The following is an 18901-nucleotide window of genomic DNA, read 5'->3' on the forward strand; positions in this document are numbered from 1 at the left end:
TTGTTCTCTGAACAATTGGTTTTTAATTATTATTATTATTATTATTATTATTATTATTATTATTTCCATCTTTCTTCGTGACATAATACACATTTATTACAAGGTTAAGTACTTAGAAATATAACATTATATCTACTCAACAGTGGCCTAATGTATTCAGCCAGACAATATACAGTTGAAAACCTTTGGTCTTGAATAGCCTGAATATTAATGTTTAATACCTCTAGTGTATACATAACCTAGTTCTTACAAGTTAACTGTGTTCGTTCGAACAGTGATGTGCTGTATTGGTATTTAATAGTCGCATTATCAATATAAGTGACAAAATGAAGCATTTCAGCAGCAAAGTAAGGATTAGAAATAATATTGCTCGAGAAACTTTAGCGGAATTTTTAGGGACTTTCACATTGATAGTAAGTATTATATAAATTATGAAAATAACACTTTTAAAATTGTATATAAGTTAGAAACGCTTTCTTTGATTTACCTCTATCGGGGACGCTCAAATCCCAAAAAAGTCAAGGATGAATATGGTAGCACTCTACAGTTAGAAAAAAAAATTAAGATTAGCCACAAAATGTTTTATCATCTTCTATTCCTGTATTTCTAATACATTAACCTAACTGTTTGTGTTATACATGTGCATATGTATGTAATCAGTATCTTCCATACTAGAATTTCAATGCCTTTGAGTGATACCTTTTTAGAAACTGCTTTAATCAATCATCCTAATGATGAAATAAAAAAATGGGTGTCTTTCGTCTAATTTTTTCGTAAAATTCAATCTCAAAATTCGTGCTATAAAAAGATGGAAAAAAACATTACAATAATTGCCGAACCAATGTATGGTATGGACATGCAAATACGGACATTCATACAAAAAACGGCCTATATTACATACATTACATAACCTTGATGTTCATATAAACCCAATACAAAGGCTATTTTAATACTCAGCTATCCAAAAATGAACTTTATTGCACACTAGCTCTCATATTTAAAAAAAAAACCACAGGTACCAAAATGCGAAACTACACACCTAACTGTGGAGTGCTACCTATACAAGTACCGAAACAAGTGAAGACCAAAATGTACAAAAGAGACCATGGCATGATATATATCCGGCCTCTGAAAGCTTCTTTTTTATGAAGTCCACGTGGTCGTTTGGTCTAGCGGGACGGCTACAGCGCATGCCTTTGGTGTCACGATATCTCAGTAGCATGGGATCAAATCCCGCATGGGAAGAACAACAAAATTGCGAAAGCAAATTTACAGATCTTACATTGTTGGGTTGATGTTTAAACGAGTTGTATGTAATATATATATACGAGTCTAAATTGAAAACTACCTTCAAACCTATGATTGCGTTCGATAAAAACCGCAATTTTTGTACGTGTGCATGTAAAACAAATTTCGTTGTAGAAGGGTCTAAATACAGCACAAACAACATTTTCAAAAGACCAAAAAAGTGAAACAGAATATTTAAACAAAACGCATTTGACTAAAAGCTCGAACAACTGGTGTTTTAAACCCTGCTGACTGCCATTGGCGATTGCCAAATGAAATCGATCACGAGATGTAACAAAATGGATCTTAATATAAATATAATATTAAACAGAAAACGATAAACTTGTGGCCAAGATGTTATGCAACAAACACAAGGTGTCAATATGTTGTTGTACACCAGATCCAGATTACGACAATAAATGTCTCTTCAGTGATGTTAGGGATCGAAACGGTATTTGGAAGGCCATATAATTTACCCTCAATTTCAGATAGACTCTTGAATTTTAAGAGTCAATATAGGATGAACGGATCATACAAACCGGAGGGAAAATATGATACAAGCCCAAACGAAAAAATATAAGTCTTAATTGAAAACTACGTTCAGACCTATGATTGCGTTGGACGTGTGCATGTAAAAGAAATTTCGTTGTAGAACGGTCCGAATACAGCACAAACAACATTTTCCAAAAGACCAAAAAAAGTGAAAAAGTATATTTAAACAAAACGTATTTGACTAACAGGTCGAACAACTGATGTTCTTTACCATATATATATATTTATTTATTTATTAAGAAATTACCCTTTTACAACGGGGGCACTTACAAGCAGGATATTTACAAATGCATAGATTTGTAAGAGTATACAATGAATAATGTACAATGAAATAAAATATACATATGACAATGTCAAAGATAATTTTTTTTTTTAAATAAGTCAACATTCATGCAAAACATAATAGTATTATATATTCATATAAAATCTTAGCTTAATTTTCTAAAATTGGGATCTGTAAGTGTACATTTTACTCAACATCTTTTTACTAAAAGTGTCAACATATTTACAAACATTTGGATCAATCTTTTAAAAATATTCACCTAGCCATATGTTCATCTTTTCGTAGGACGGTAACTCTGTGCAAAAGTCAGGGAAGTTAGTACTTAGGTACTCATTTATATCGGTAAAATAATTATTTCGTATAAGATAATATTCAGAACATTCGAGAACGAAGTGTTCCACGGACTCCTCACATTTGACAAATGGGGAGTCTCGCACATATTCATTTTATACAAAACTTGATTCATGTGTAAACAATTTGTTCGTGCTAACAATTATTACCTTGTAGACTTAAAATCGAGCAAGTTTGATAAATAAGGCTGTCTACCAGACGCAAGGTTAAATCTGTATAACGCATTTAGACTGCTTTTATTTCTTATAACTTGAAATTCTCTCATGAACAAACTTTTAAAAATCTGTTTGAAAATATTCAGGTTAAAAAAAGGCAACAGTAGTATACCGATATTCAAAACTCATAAATCCATTGACAAAAAACAAAATCGGGGTAACAAACCAAAACTGAGGGAAACGCATAAAATATAAGAGGAGAACAACGGCACAACATTAAAATGTAACACACACAGAAACAGACTAAGCATTAGACAAAATTCTATGAGAATAACAAATATAACATCAAAACCAAATACATGAATTAGGGATAGATATGTACCGTGACACGTCGTATAGTAGTGTGAATTCACACTCAAAAATAAGAGAAAACAAACGACACAAGGGAAACACAACGTTAAAATGTAACACACACAGAAACGAACTATCATATAACAAGGGCCATATTTCTGACTTGGTAAAAGACATTTTTAAAGGAAAAAATGGTGGGTTGAACCTGGTATTGTGGCAGGCCAAACCTCCCTCTTTAATGGCCATGTGAAAAAAAATTTGAAACAACACTTTGAATACATATTGCGACAGAATGCACATCAGAAACCACCTGTCCTAGAATCTTTCAAAGTAAAAAAAAACATAGCGGGAAACATACTTATCGTATTGAGTCATGTCAAAAGTCATAACATTTGTTTATTTTATCAAGAAATTGTTCTAATAAGTAATATTTACTATTCCTTGATTTTATAATGTTTATATCATGCATAGACTACAGACTTTACTGTCGAAAATACGCGCGAGTTCGAACCTTTCATCAGTTATTCCTTTTTGAGAAGAAAATATATCGTAGGTTAAAAGTTTAAAGTGATAAAATAAGTTATCTTAAGTTTACATGGTGGTCAGTGGATTCTTGAAAAATAATCCACTGATAGAACAATATACTGACGTCAGAGAAATGGGTTAAATCTATATGACACAGAACTATAAACAACTCTCACACAAGTGAGATGTTTGTCTGGCTATAAAACTAGGTTAAACTCTTCGCATTCTTCTAAAACTAGCTGTACCAAACAGTTTGACAACATTTGATTTTGGTCGTTTTTTACGGACTCCCCTTTAAGTTTAAACCTTAAGAGTCGTGAACTGTGAGGAAGATCCATGTTCCTTTACTTTATTTCAGAAAAGGGCGTATTTGAATAAAAATTCAAACTAATACTGCAACCCAATTTTCAATATTCAATATTCGATTTCAATATATTCAACATTGAATGATTTCCTTCTGTTTTCCACTATATCTATATACCCTCTTCCATATGGATTTCACTATATATCAAATTACACGGTCATTTATTGCATATAGTTATCAAATGTACAAGGCTTATAATTTTGTACGCCAGTCGCCCGTTTCGTCTTGATTGATCTCTGGAATACAAAAGTAAACTGTTTTTCGACTTCGGTTGCATAGGACAATGTTATGTACACATTGCGTTCGTATTGTGGACACATACGTCATTTAAAGAGGTATGTTGTCAGATACTACATTTGGGAACCTATCTTTGGTATAGGAGTGTCGTTAACAATGCAAAAACATACCCCAATTCATGTATGTGATCAGCGTCAACCTTTTATTCACCTAATTCATATCAATGGTTAAATATTGAAAAAAAATCACCACATCAGACTATGTTTCTGATATATACAGATAAGTCATCTGATATTAAATTATGAAGTAATACGAAATATGTTGTAAAAAATCACAAAAATACTGAACTTAGAGGAAAATCAATTCGGAAAGTCCATAATCACATGGCAAAAACGAATGGACAAGAACCGTCATACTCCTGACTTGGTACAGGCATTTTCAAATGTAGAAAATGGTGGAGTAAACCTGGTTTTATAGCGCTAACCCTCTCACTTTAATGATAGTATCATCAAATTCCGTTATATTTACATTAATGCTTTAAATAAACAGACACAATAAATAAAATAGTCAAAATACGGGCACATCAGTCATCATCGTATAACAGTTTTAAAAGGAACAATTTAACATAACACAAAAACATCTACTATCTACGAACACATTGATTGATTTGAGTGTCTGACTTCAGAATTTTTTTTATACGTCATGTAACACTAAAATAATTAAAAGAAGGTTACTTTCCTTTAATGGATAGTAACTTTCAAACTGACTTCGCCGACAAAGGATGGTCTTTCTTGTGCTACTAGTTAGCGGTAGGCCTGATTTATCCATTTTGGTTCGTGGCCCTAGCAGATTAAACTATTTTTTCTTAAAATATCCTGTTTATATTCTTACAAGTTTATTTGAGGAAAGTGCTCATTTAAAATAACCAATTTTCAATCGGTACTATTGTACAACTGTCAATTAATAGTTCTAACAATTATTGTGGTTTAATTATAAACAATATATGATTGAACTAATGATCTAATGGCCATGCCTCGCATGTATCAGAAATCTCTGATCTCTGATATGATCTTTCAAATTTAAGAAGCATTACGTTATGCATTTTTTTTATTTTAAGGTTCATCATAACAAATGGACAAATATGGCCGTATTTTCAACTCAAAAATTACTTTGTGTGCAGAATTACCTGTGCAGTTTGGAAAGTTTTAAGGCCTAGCATCCACTAGATATATAAAAGTTAAATGTATTTTGCATATCAGAAAAATTAAATCTTTTTTTTTTCATTTTACTGGGCATTTTTTCCGCTTCCTGTAGAAGGTGTAAAAATAAACTAAGTTGGGATATAACTATGAGATGCTCCCTCTCAGGTAAGAACTGGTTTGTCCTTGATTGGCACGAACAATAGGTATCTACACATTGACAGGTGAGTTAAAGAGGTTTTTTCTGAGTGGACAGTATCAAAATAATTCAGGTGTTTGTTTATTTTTACACCTTTGGCAGAAAGGGAAAAAAATGCCCATTAAAATCCAAAAATGATTTTTTTTCTTTTTGAAGCACAAACTTTTATAATCCTGGTACCTTTGGTAACTATTTACACCACTGGGTCGATGCCACTGCTGGTTGACGTTTCGATGACCGAGGGAATAGCCCAGTAGTCAACACTTCGGTGTTGACATGAATATCAATAATGAAGTCATTTTTGTAAATTTCCTGTTAACAAAATTTAGAATTTTAAAAAAAACTAAGGATTTTCTGATCCCAGTCATAGATTACCTTAGCTGTATTTGACATAACTTTTTGGAATTTCGGATCCTCAATGCTCTTCAACTCTGTACTTATTTGGTCTTATAAATATTTTGATATGAGCGTCACTGATAAGTCCTATGTAGACGAAACGCGCGTCTGGCGTACTAAATTAATCCTGGTACCTTTGATAACTATTTAAACCACTGGGTCGATGCCACTGCTGGTAAACGTTTCGTCAACGAGGGTATCACCAGCCCAGTAGTCAACACTTCGGTGTTGACATGAATATCAATAATGTTGTCATTTTTGTAAATTGCCTGTTTACAAAATTTTGAAAATTTCACTATATCTAGTGGATGCCAGCTCTGAAAACTTTCCAAACTTTACGGGTAAGTCTGTACACTGAATAGTTTTAGAGGTGAACATATGGCCATATTTGTCCATTTGTTATGATGAACCTTAAGTTAAGTTGAAAATGATTTAAGAAGAATAAGAGCAATACCAGAGGTTGATTTTGATTACCAACAGACGGACGAGATAAATATTTTGAAAAAGGAAATTCATAAAGGCAACACAAAACAAGACTTACAACGAGCATAATCAAATTATTGGATTTAGTGCTAAAAGAGAAAACCAAAAATCATGAAAAAGAGGCTGTGATATAAGTAATGGTAGTGTTAACAATCAATTGAAAGGCGATATTTGCCTCAAGAAACCATGTTGATGAGTGACATAATTATTGTGACTTAAATAAAATATGGTTATTTTTAATTGTCATTTGTTCTTTGTTTGTTTTTTGTTTACATGATGAAAACAATTGGGGTAATTAATAGTGTTTTTTTTTTTATTTCAGTGATTGAACTATCATTTACCTGTAAGAATCAGTTATGCTACCGTAAGCTGTCCAATATTTTTAAGAAAGAAGAGGGTTATTCTTAAAAATATCGGACAGCTAAAGTCTAACATAACAGTTTCTTACAGGTAAATGGTAGTCCAATCACTGAAATTAAGAACGGGTACAATAATAGAATGACGTCACAACAATGTTTTAATGTTTGTGAAAAAATATAAGACTCTAAAATATTTTTTTTTTAGTAAGATGTGACAAGTTTTGACCCTATGACTTAAACGACTAGCGGAGAAATTGGGCTAATTACTGTTTCATTAGAGATTATCGTGTTTTATATACTCCAAGACAACCAAAAACAAAGCATTGTGTCTGCCTTACTCACTGAATGATCTTTTAATCAATAACTCTGTATTTATTGATTTTTTTTAGGTATTTGGAGATGGTTCGGTCGCTCAAGCAGTTCTAAGTCGGAATGGCGTTGGTAACCATTCCTCTATACACTGGTCATGGGGACTGGCAGTGACAATGGGAGTTTACATATCTGGTGGTATCTCGGGTAAAACTATTATAAATAGAATACATTGTGACAGATTTGGTTTCTTTGGCTGTCCATTTGACACACGTACATTGATAATAAAAACAGTCAATACTGATATGTCTGTAAATAAAGGCAACAGTAGTATACCGCTGTTCGAAAGTCATAAATCGATTCAGAGAAAACTTATCCATGTTAATAACTTAGACTGAGGTAAACACATAACTATAAGAAGAAAACAACGAAACAACAAGAACACTGTATTGCAACAAAAAACCATAACGACAATGCACCACACACACATTAACGAACTATAACTAACAACTGCTATTGTTCTGACCTGGTACAGGTCATTTTAAGTAAAAATGGTGGGTTAACCCTAGTTTTGCAGCTAGCTAAACCCCGCGCTTAAATGGCAATGTTATATATAACCCTATAATGACAACATTTCATGACAGGATTACAGTACAAATAAATACAAGAACATTTAGAACAGAGAAAAACACAACAGGTCATTTCGACATGCTTATAGTTATCAAAGTTATCAGGCTTATAATTTGATGCACCAAATATGCGTTTCGTCCAGTCAGCACTTCAGTGTTGACATGAATATCAATTGTATGGTAATTTTTATAAATTTCCTGTTACAAAACTTTGAACTTTTCAAAAAACTAAGGATTTTCTTATCCCAGCATGGATTGCCTTAGCCGTATTTGGCGCTCCTTAATAAAATTTTGGTCCGTGATGTTCTTCCACTTTGTACTAGTTTGGCTTTATAACTATTTTGATCTGCGCGTCACTGATGAGTCTTATGAAGGCGAAACGCGCGTCTTGTTTATTAGATTATAATCCTTCTACCTTTGATAACTATCTACATAAGTCCCCACCAGTGACACTCAGATCAGAAAAGTTAAGAAAGCCAAATAAGTACAAAGTCGACGAGCATTGATTCTAAAAAGTTTTGCTAAATACGGCTTAGGTAATCTATGTTTCAAATGCCCATGTCAACACTGAAGAGGTGACTAACCACACAAAAAAACCAAGTAAAACAAAATGGGACAGCACATTAAACAGCACAAAAAAACATGAATTGTCACCGACTAGAAAAAGCTACAAAATGACATCTAAATTAAAGGTAAAAGTGACGTCACAGATAATTTTCGAAACGTTTACCATGGTTCGAAACCAGGTTTGTAATTATGATATTAAAATATTTAATAATTAATAATACAACAAATGCGCTGTAAAGAATAGGAAACGACTCGTTTTTCACCTTCATATGATATCCAAAGAGCAACATACAGTGTATGGACTACAATTATATGCACACCAGACCTAAGGATTGTTTTATGCATGCATCACCCTTCACACTATTCTATATTCGTCGGTAGCAGCAAGATTTAATAACTCACAAACATGTGATAGCAATAAATAGCATAACTTCTGCGACAGTAAACGACACAGTAAACCTATGTGTGTTAGGAAAGACATCAAAATTGATTGATTTTTTTTTTATTTGCAGGTGGTCATCTGAATCCAGCTGTGACTGTAGCCATGGCCTGCATCAAGAAAGTCCCATGGAAGAAAGTACCATTTTATATGTTAGGCCAATATTTAGGATCTTTTTTAGCATCAGCTGTTATTTATTTTGTATATTATGGTAGGTTTTATAAAATTATAATCCTGGTACTTTTGATAACTAATTAAATAAACATATTGTATGCAGATTTTGTATTATCAGTAAGTGAACAAACTCATCACAAATATTAGGATTAAAATTTTGTATTTGTCTACAAAAGACTCACCAGTGTCGCTATAAAAGTCAATAAAAGTTGAAAATGCCAAATTAGTACTAATTTGAAGAGTATCGAGGACTTTTTTTTTTAAATTAATTGCTGTCTCTTGTTCCATCTTTACCTTTTACAACAATTAAATAAAATAGACTTTTGAGGGTTGAGATTTGAAAATTCATGTTTAACCCCGCTGCATTTTGGCGCCTGTCCGAAGTCGATCAGGAGCCTTTGTTAATATTTTTTGTTTATTTAGTTTTAGTTCATTTGTAGGTTTTAGAGTTTTGTATGACGTCCATTTCACAGAACTATAGTACACATTTAGGGGCTAGCTGAAGCCCACCTCCGGGAGCCGGATTTACTCGCTGCGTTGACGTCCTATTTGTGGCCTTCAGTGAATCGGAATGTTGTCTCTTTCACATATTCCTCATTTTCATTCTCATTTGTGTTTTGAATATTTGGACGTATTTGCATTTCTGATGTTTTCAGCTAGTTGATCACATTGAAACATTATTATAAGTACTTTGTAATTTCAAGATTCATTTTAATGAACTGCTTTATTACTCGTTATATTATCTTGATGTACAAAGAGTATCTATTTTCAGATGCTTTAAACGAATATGACGGAGGGACCAGAATGGTATCTGGACCAAACGCAACAGCTGGTATCTGGTCAACTTATCCACAACATTTTGCTTCCGTAGCTACTTGTTTTGGAGACCAGGTACTGTAAACAATGAATTTGATCAAAATGATAGGTTTTTTTCAAAAAAAACAAAAACAATATAATTGTGTAAAGTGGTATGTATACATATTACAAAATACATAAATAATAAAATGAAATGTGTCGACATAAATATGAAAAGCCCTTTTAAACTTGATTTCAAAATTTCAGATAAGTTCATCCTTAACTTTTCAACTTTGTATAATAGCCCTTGTATAGACAAATTTAACTTTATGATAAATATAATTATTTATATTTATTGACAACAAAATCGAAAGACTCTCTAAAGGAGGAAGATGAGAGCACTTTGTGTAGTAAAAGAATGAAACTATTTACACATTAAGTATACTAGTATCAATTATGAAGTTTACACAAATAAATTGTACAACTTTCTTTGTATCTAGCTTCTCGCAACAGGCATGCTACTAATCTGTATATTAGCAATAACAGATGAAACAAACATGGAAACACCTAAAGGGTTGATGCCAATCGCCATTGGTTTAATAGTGACTTTGATTGGAATGACCTACCATTTCAACTGTGGATACGCCATCAATCCTGCACGTACTTTGGCGCCAAGAATATTCACGTCTATTGCTGGATGGGGAGTTGGAGTATTCAGGTATGACCATCAGCAGGATCGAGACCACTTTTATTTCGAAGTGCATTTCTTTTAGACAATAAGTGAAAATTTAAAAAAAAAATCCCACCTGCGCTTTCTCAATAAAATTTTTACAGTGTTTTGTACTACTTTTGGGACAAATTATATAAAAATTATAGAGAACTTCATCGGCTCTAACTCAAAATATGGACAATTGTATGTTAAAGGGGTCTTGAAATCTTTTGACAGGTTCCTTAATTCTTAACCTTTTTCAACTTGACCAAATCACAACTTTACTTTAAAATTCATGACCCAAATTTTTCGACAGTGTCATTTCATCCCTCGACTTGCTAATTGAGGCATAAAACATTGAGAAATACATTTGGAAGGGGTATAAAAAAAAATGGCAAGTAACACACTGCCCCACACTAGGGACTATATTCGACCAGCAGCGAATTTTTTTTAAACACTTTGGTTCATAAAAATTCAGCAAATGTTTCACGAACAAAAAAGATTTTACATACACGGCAATAGACCACTTTCGAGTTCATCCGTCACCGGCAAAAACTCGTCAATTATGCACGCCTTTATGACGTCATTTACCAGATAGAGGGGCTCGCCTGTATCCCTGCACTATTTACGTTCATCAAGCGTCTTAGTGATCGTCTTTGTGCAGGATAAACTAGAAATAATGGTTGCTCTGTAGGTACTTACTGACAAATCCCTAATGACAGCAGTGTTGATTGTCAATTTTGAGAATTCAATTTGCCGAATAATTCGTACAATATAGAAATAATAGTTTTCCAACCACTCGCTCAACTTTGGAAGGAAGTGACGACGCCCCTAAACGCACAAATGACGGTGATAAAGGCGCGTATAATTGACGAGTTTTTTCCGGTGACGGATGAACTCGAAAGTGGTCTATTAGAAAGCAACCATATACTACGAAAAAACAGAGACCATTCATGTTTCAAACCAGATGTTCAAATGACAAACTAGTGGATGTAAGCATGCAACTGTATGGCATCAAGAAGGAGTAAAACCATACCATATAGTTGTCGATATAAATTCCAAGAACACAAACGTTGTGCACGATGTTCCTACAACTTAACGTTACACTGAAAATGCGACGTCAAAGAGGATTTTTCGAAATTTTAACGTCGAATTTGTAAGTTTCATTCGGGTTGTTTTGTGTTGTTGGTTATTTTTGTCTATATTATTTTTTTTTTTAGAAGGGAAAATAAGACGGAAAGTTTTTCCATAAATAAATTAAAACAAAACTACATGTATATATGTACAAAACTTTTTAATCACATGCTGCTAAAATGTCATGGTGCATATCATCTGTCATTATAAATTTTCCATACCTTGATTCCACCCCAATACAAATATATATAACACTGTTCAAGTAAATTAAAGACTTTTTTCCCTTGATTAATTTGAACTGAATATTGTTTCCATTAACACATAATTTATCAAAATACAACCCTTCAATTAATTGAACCCCAGCTTGAAAAGTGTTTCCCCAGTCATCAAAAGTTGATTGGTTTAGTTTTTTAACGTCGGATAAACACTTTAAAATATAATAGTTCTCTCCTGGATCGTCCGTAAAAACAGCTAAAATAATTCCGGGTTGAATCAATTCAATGAAAGTATTTTCATTGCTATTTGCGATAAGTCTTTCGGTTAACTCTGTTTCATGACAAAGTTTATATTTACGAAAAATTCCGGCTTCGCTAGTACAAGCATTATATTCATCGGGACAGTTGGAACAGTCCTAGCAGGACAAGTCTCGAATTAAACCAGTTCGAGGACTTGTACTTCTGATTTGATGAATACACCTTACTGACGGAACGACTTTAAAAGATCTTGTTCTATTTCAGGGAACTTCCTCAACATATCTAAAAATTCGACGTTTGCATATAGCGGACTGCCTTGGAGTCTCTAAATTGTCCTTAAAAAAGTTATAAAAATCATTTGCATTTTGAATAAACAATTTTCCTCTCGCCACTGCAAAATCAGCTTGATTTTTTATTAACCCCCCTGCCGAATTTTGTACTCCTTTGGCATGTGATGTTTAAAAATAGTTTCTAACTATATTGAAACCAAAATCTTGTTTTGCATAGCTTATATCTCCGGAACAGTGCCTTGATTTATATGGTGTGGCACACCCGTCTGTACATTTGTGCATGGTTTTCATATCATAGTTAATCCTCTTTAGGTAATCCGCTATTTGCCGTTGCGCCTCATGTGAAAAATTATGATCATGAACTTGATCAGGACTTATAACAAAAACTGTTCTTCAACTAATCCAGCATTAACTTCAGGATCGGACGGACCGTCTAGATTTGCAATTGGATGCCTATAAATCACGGATACATGTATCGAAACTTCCGTTTTCTGAAAATAGCATGATTTAATTTCAATTTTATCTTTACACGAATAGTTTTCAGAAAATTCATGAATGCAAATAGCTTCTTTTTTTCAAGTTGCTCTTAATTGATTTCAGTTGTTCTGTTTGCCATTTTGCACGAAAAACGTGTGCTGAAAACTTTGATATCAATTCAAGAAAGTACTTGAACCTTTCTCCCGGTTTTGTGTTCACCTTCACAAGGCACAGCTCTTCCTTTTTCCGACTACCATCAATATCTTTTTTTTATAAATTTCAACACAGGATTTGTTTTCATTATCTGGAACATTTAATTGAAATTTTTTTAGCACAAACTTGTTACGTCGGAAATAAGCTTTTTCGGATTTTTGACGTTTTCCGACGTTGGGACAAAATGGCTACCGTTTTGTAAATGTTCGTATCATTTTATAACTTTTAGACTCAAATATGTAGTAAATAAAAAAAGATTCTTGTGATTTTGTTCTCTTCGTGTATCTAACTTTTGTTTTAATAAATTATAAACAACTTATTGAAATATCAGGTAAAAAAAACACATTTAGAGCTTTGACAAATGAAATATCAAGTGGGACAAAACGGCTACCGGTTGAAAAACGACTGCGTAGAGAAGATTTTTTAAAATCTACAATTTTTGAACTCACGAACAAGGAGGCAAATATTTGTTCTATCGGAAGATGTTATTATTATCTTACCTTTTTAAGACATTTTCTTCTATATATACTCATAGAATTCACTTTTTGTCGTTAAGTCAACGAAAAACGTCGTTGGACATATTTCTTGTTTAAGCTTAATCTGCTGTCACCGAGTCAAAAAAAAATTGGACAAAAAAACGGCTTTAATGTCACAAAGAACCAACACACGTCGTTGTTCCCGCCAAGTTTCGGGAAGATCAGAGAATAAGAAATAGCATCACTATACATAAAAGTTGTTTGAAAATGTAACGTTGGACATCCGTTTTTTTGCATAACTTTGTTGTTTAAATCGTCAAATATTTTAGATATAACTAAGTATATGACCAAGAGCTAAAACAATATAATTAAAAACATGTTCTGAATTTATTTTCATCTTGGAACGTGTTTGCTGACATTTTTTGTTTGTTTTGCGATGGAATTTCGAAGATTCTGTTTTAAATCCCAGAGGTTGTATGAACAGCAGTTCAGAAGAAACAACCACATCTTTCATATTCACTGTGCTTAAACGGTCGTGGGTAACTTAAGTTACTCACAGCCCAAGATGGCGGACTCTAAACTAGATGAGATGATAGTTGATACGAAATCTACTTTTTGCAACGTTTTTCATGATCTATGTAAATATTGATAGGATTTTTGAATAAAGAAATCACTTACCATCACTATAAATTTGTTAATTTTGACTTCACTTTAGTGCAAAGCCAACTTTTAAAAAATGCATAAGATGTCCGTAACTTTTAAGTCAAAAATAATCAGACTGTCCGTAACTTTATTTTCGGATGTGGGTAACGTTTTTTTCAATATTATAAGATTAACAATTTCAACGCCAATTTCAACACTCAAAGGACAATAAACACTATCAAACCCATTAATTATTACATAGATTTATACAATAACGATATTGTTCAAAATAAACAAGAGAAAAAGGCAAACCAGAGTGTAACGGATTTTCCGTTAATTTTTTTTTTAAATATTCCCGGGATAAAACGGGATCTGACGGTACGGCGAAATTTATCTAACATTTTCTAGCTTTATAGATTGTTCACTGATGAGTCCTTGGCCTGTGTAGCCGCAGAAAAAAAAATTTTATTTCCTTTAAATAATTTCTGAATTGTTAGCCAAAAAAGTATGGTCTCTTCGCTATATCTAGTGTGATGTGTTGTTGATTGTGAGAAAAAAAAATGCCAATTTCAAGGAGTAGATGGAAGGCTATATATATTGTTGAACTGGTGTCAATTTTTATTATAGCAATAAAGGTAGATTTAAAATTTTCTAAAAGTTTCATTGACCTCAGGGATTTAATAAGATCGGGTATCAAATCATGCATTTCTTCTTTGGAGGTTTGAACTATCGAATTCATCTATGTATTTCTGCTAATGATTGACCTCCAAACTTGTTCTCCTAACGTGATTTACATATGTTCACTATTAATGTAATTTCTACAGCTGGAAATGGTGAGATTTGTGACCTTAAGCAGTTAACAATCTATAAAGTCAGTTGAATGTAAGATACATTAATTTTGCCGTACAATTTTCTACATAAGAAAATGTCTGTACCAAGTCAGGGAAATGGCAGTTGTTATCCATTCGGTTGAGCTTTGGATTTTTCTATTTGATAAGGGACTTTCCTTTTTGAATTTTCTTCAGAGTTAAGTTTTTTTGTAATTTTACTTTTTAATGCCTGTACCAAGACAGGAATATGACCGTTGTTTTCCATTCGTGTGATGTGTTAAATTGAGCTTTTGGCTTTGCCATTCCATTAAGGACTTCCCGTTTGAATATTCCTAGGAGTTCGGTATTTTTGTTATTTATCATTTCTTTTTTAAGATAATTACATCCACAAATAAAGATTCTTTATAAGTTACTGACATCATGCTAAAGTTACGGACATCCCTTTTGGTACAAGGAAAAAAGTTACGGACAAGTTGTTTTGAAGTTACGGACATCATAAGTGTTTTGGCAAATCGTGCTGTAATCGTTTATTTTGTAGTAACAAACCACGTTTTACATTGCAGAGTTTCCCTAAAAGTTTTTAAAACTTTTTAATAACTGAACATTTCTTTTGAATTCATGGTATTGTAAGTATACAGGAGCAAACTTCCTAACCGAAGCCAGGCGGCTCCATCTTGGGCTGTGGGTAACTTAAGTTACCCACGGCCGTTTAAGTACAGTGATATTGTTATTACGACAACAAATACAACAAAAGACAACAGTGATAAACACAAAATACCGTATCAAACAAAAGCTCACATTTACAACAGAATGCATTGAGTGTGTAGGTAAAGGTAGAATCTTTGGTTAGTTTGCTTATAATGTGAAGTCATTATCAGGTAAGGTATACTATCCTCATCTCGGAGTAGTTTAGTCCTACAGACAGATAGATTGTTTATCTGTCGGACTAGTCTAGTACTCGTAAATGAGGTATGCCTGTCACAAGTCAGGAGCTTGTATATTCAGAGGTTGTCGTTTGTTTATGAGTTACATATTTGTTTTTCGTTCATTTTTTTACATAAGTAAGGCCGTTAGTTTTCTCGTTTGAATTGTTTTACATTGTCTTATCGGGGTCTTTTATAGCTGACTATGCGCTACGGGCTTTGTTGAAGGCCGTACGGTGACCTATAGTTGTTAATGTCTGTGTCATTTTGGTCTTTTGTGGATAGTTGTCTCATTGGCAATCATACCACATCTTCTTTTTTATATGTAATATATCTAACCTAATAATGACTTCACTATTCAGCCAGAGACACATAATACAATACATATCTCTGGTTCAGCTTAATGAAAGCAAGATCAGAGTTGAGTTAACTTTGAAATTGGTTTAATGCTTCCATTTTATAATAAAAAATAATACATAATGGATACATATTTTAATAATAATTGTGTTGTAAATATACGCGAAATAAAAAAAAGAAACATGAAAAAAACTATCAAATTAACACCGATTTTTTTTGTTGCGTTAATCGCTCTTTTTATATAACTTTGTTAAAACTGTCAAAAGACAATATTAACCATGATGACTCGTGGAATTATACAATTTCTGAACTGTCTTTAGTTAGATAAATTCACATCCGACAATGGAAATAAATGTCAAATACTGTATAGATTTGAACTAAACAGCATCAGTCGAATCAGTATCACAGAAAATCTTGGTGATTCAAAAAAAAATGTAAAGACGTTGTTTATGATCATAATCTGCCTGATATGTCCATCTTTAACAAAATACTTTAGATTGATTTACTCAGTACACAAACAATGATAAAAGCTTACAATAATATGAAAATGCTGATTGTTTAAGACCGTACCCGCGTACGGTGACCTATAGTTGTTAATGTCTTTGTCATTTGGTCTCTTGTGGAGAGTTGTCTTAATGGGCTGTCATACCACATCTTAGTTTTTTTTTAATATAATAATGTAAAAGTAAGGAGTTTTATGATTGACAATGAGAAAAATATCAACCAGAGTCCTAATAGCGTGTATGTCACCATTCAACCTTGAGCAATGAGCAAACCTCATATTATACAGTTCATTTATAGAAGAACCCTCCGTTACTAAATATGAATTAAATTGAGCGAGATAAAATAAGATACTAGTATATTGGATAGTTGTAAACCCGTTCCCAGAAAAATAACTATACTCCAATCTAAGAAATGATTTTAAAGCAATCGTAAAACTAAACGTCTGTAAAAATATTCAGCGCTGATAACATACATTGAAGTTCATTTAATTATTTTCAGTTACAATGATTACAAATATTTTTGGATTCCTGTTTTGGGTCCACACGTAGGAGCCATACTTGGGGCTTTTTTGTACCAGTTTTTGATAAGATTTCACTGGCCGGAAGTTGTTGAAATAAGTAGCGATATACAGATTCAAGAATTGAATGATAAATTCTCAGGTAAGATTGATCTCTCTCATCAGACCCGTGTTGTATCTATAAAACAATTAACTAAAACTTAAAGTCATAAGAAACCTCAAATTAAAAAAAATATTGCATATGTTTTTTTATAACTCAATGGTTAGTTTTCATTATAAAACTCATGTACATGTACTTTTTTCTAAAGAAATTCTTTAATATATTCGTATTTAGAAGAGATTTACTATACCACCACCCCCCCCCCCCCCCACCCCCCCCCCCCCCCCCCCCGACATTATTTTCCGTATGCACAGTGACCTCAGTGTGACCCATCTCGTAAATATCCGTGATCGCATTACGCGTGGATGTCCTTAAAATAAACTATAATTAACTGAATTTACATGTAAACACGTGCTCAATTTCCATGCTTTTTTGTTGATTTTTTGTTGATTGTTGACAAACAGGTGACAATCGTTAAACTTCGGCTTCAAAACACGAACTTAACGTACCTGCCATATTTTCACAACAACACTGACCGATTGAAAAAAAATTGACGATTATACGAAATGTATGCGAAAAAAATGATAAATTCGTGCACAGAAGACTAATTAAGTTTATGATGTTTGTATGCATTGGTTCAAGAATTGGAAGAACATTATTTTTCACCGGTCACTCGTTTCATATGACTTTAACGGGTTTTTTTTTTATTTTATGGTTCGTATAATGCAGTGACAGACAAAATATATACATGAATAGTGCAGTAAAAAATATCATTTACGTGCCAACGAAAACCCGTAAAACAAAACATTATTAACATTTACAATACCCCTGTAATTGAAAGGAAACGAAGTCTGATAAGATATGAGACAAATAGCCAACAAAGGCAAGCTCATGGAATTGTACATGTTGTATACAAAAATAAAAGTTATTTTTCAGGGTTGTTCCATAGGCACTTGTCTCATAAAAAAAATTCCTATATATCTTTTATCAAGGTAAATAAGGGGGTATTTTAAGACAAGTGCCTGTGTGTTGTTTGAAGATGATGTTTTATGTTATCATCATGGCTATATGTTTCTACTCTATCAAAGAAAATATTATTTCTATTATAGAAAAAGAGAAAGAAGTATACACCAACAGAGGCATTTCACAAGATTCATAAAGTACAATAATGTTCAGCATATTTAAACTATTATTACATAATGTATAATATCCACAAAATAAATCATGTAAATAAATGTATATACTTTAAGTGGTTATTTTTGTTATCTTTATATTTATATGTGTGTGCGAATTATCACTATTTATCACAAAATTAAAAAGTAGGTGCACTTGTTGTTAAAATTCTTAATTAATGCATCTTCGAATGACATTCAAAATGTGTTTTCGCTAAATGAAATGTAAGCAATTTGACAAGGCATCAATTGTGCTGTCAAGAACAGAAAGAAACCATATCATCCATAAGATCTGAGGGTGTTGTGAATGTGTCCTATATAAGGTCTTCTAATATTCAAAGATATTCTTCAGATGCTCTAAAAAGATTGCTGCAAACTATTGTAGTATTGTAGTCCGTGAGGAACTTTGAAATTGTAATAAAATAATAAG

The 18901-nt window shown here is 32.7% G+C and overlaps 1 protein-coding gene across 1 annotated transcript; it reads left to right on the forward strand.

Annotated features, from left to right (window-relative positions):
- Nucleotides 1-326: 326 nt before the first annotated feature.
- Nucleotides 327-18458, forward strand: LOC134716473 (aquaporin-10-like). Its single transcript, XM_063579475.1, has 7 exons — nt 327-413; nt 7131-7257; nt 8759-8896; nt 9632-9750; nt 10155-10372; nt 17181-17341; nt 18409-18458. Exons 1-7 carry the CDS (start codon nt 327-329, stop codon nt 18456-18458), a joined length of 900 nt encoding a protein of 299 aa, XP_063435545.1.
- The last annotated feature ends 443 nt before the right edge of the window (nt 18459-18901 follow it).

The sequence above is a fragment of the Mytilus trossulus genome, chromosome 4 (genome assembly GCF_036588685.1).
Source record: "Mytilus trossulus isolate FHL-02 chromosome 4, PNRI_Mtr1.1.1.hap1, whole genome shotgun sequence".
Taxonomy (NCBI): Eukaryota; Metazoa; Mollusca; class Bivalvia; order Mytilida; family Mytilidae; genus Mytilus; species Mytilus trossulus.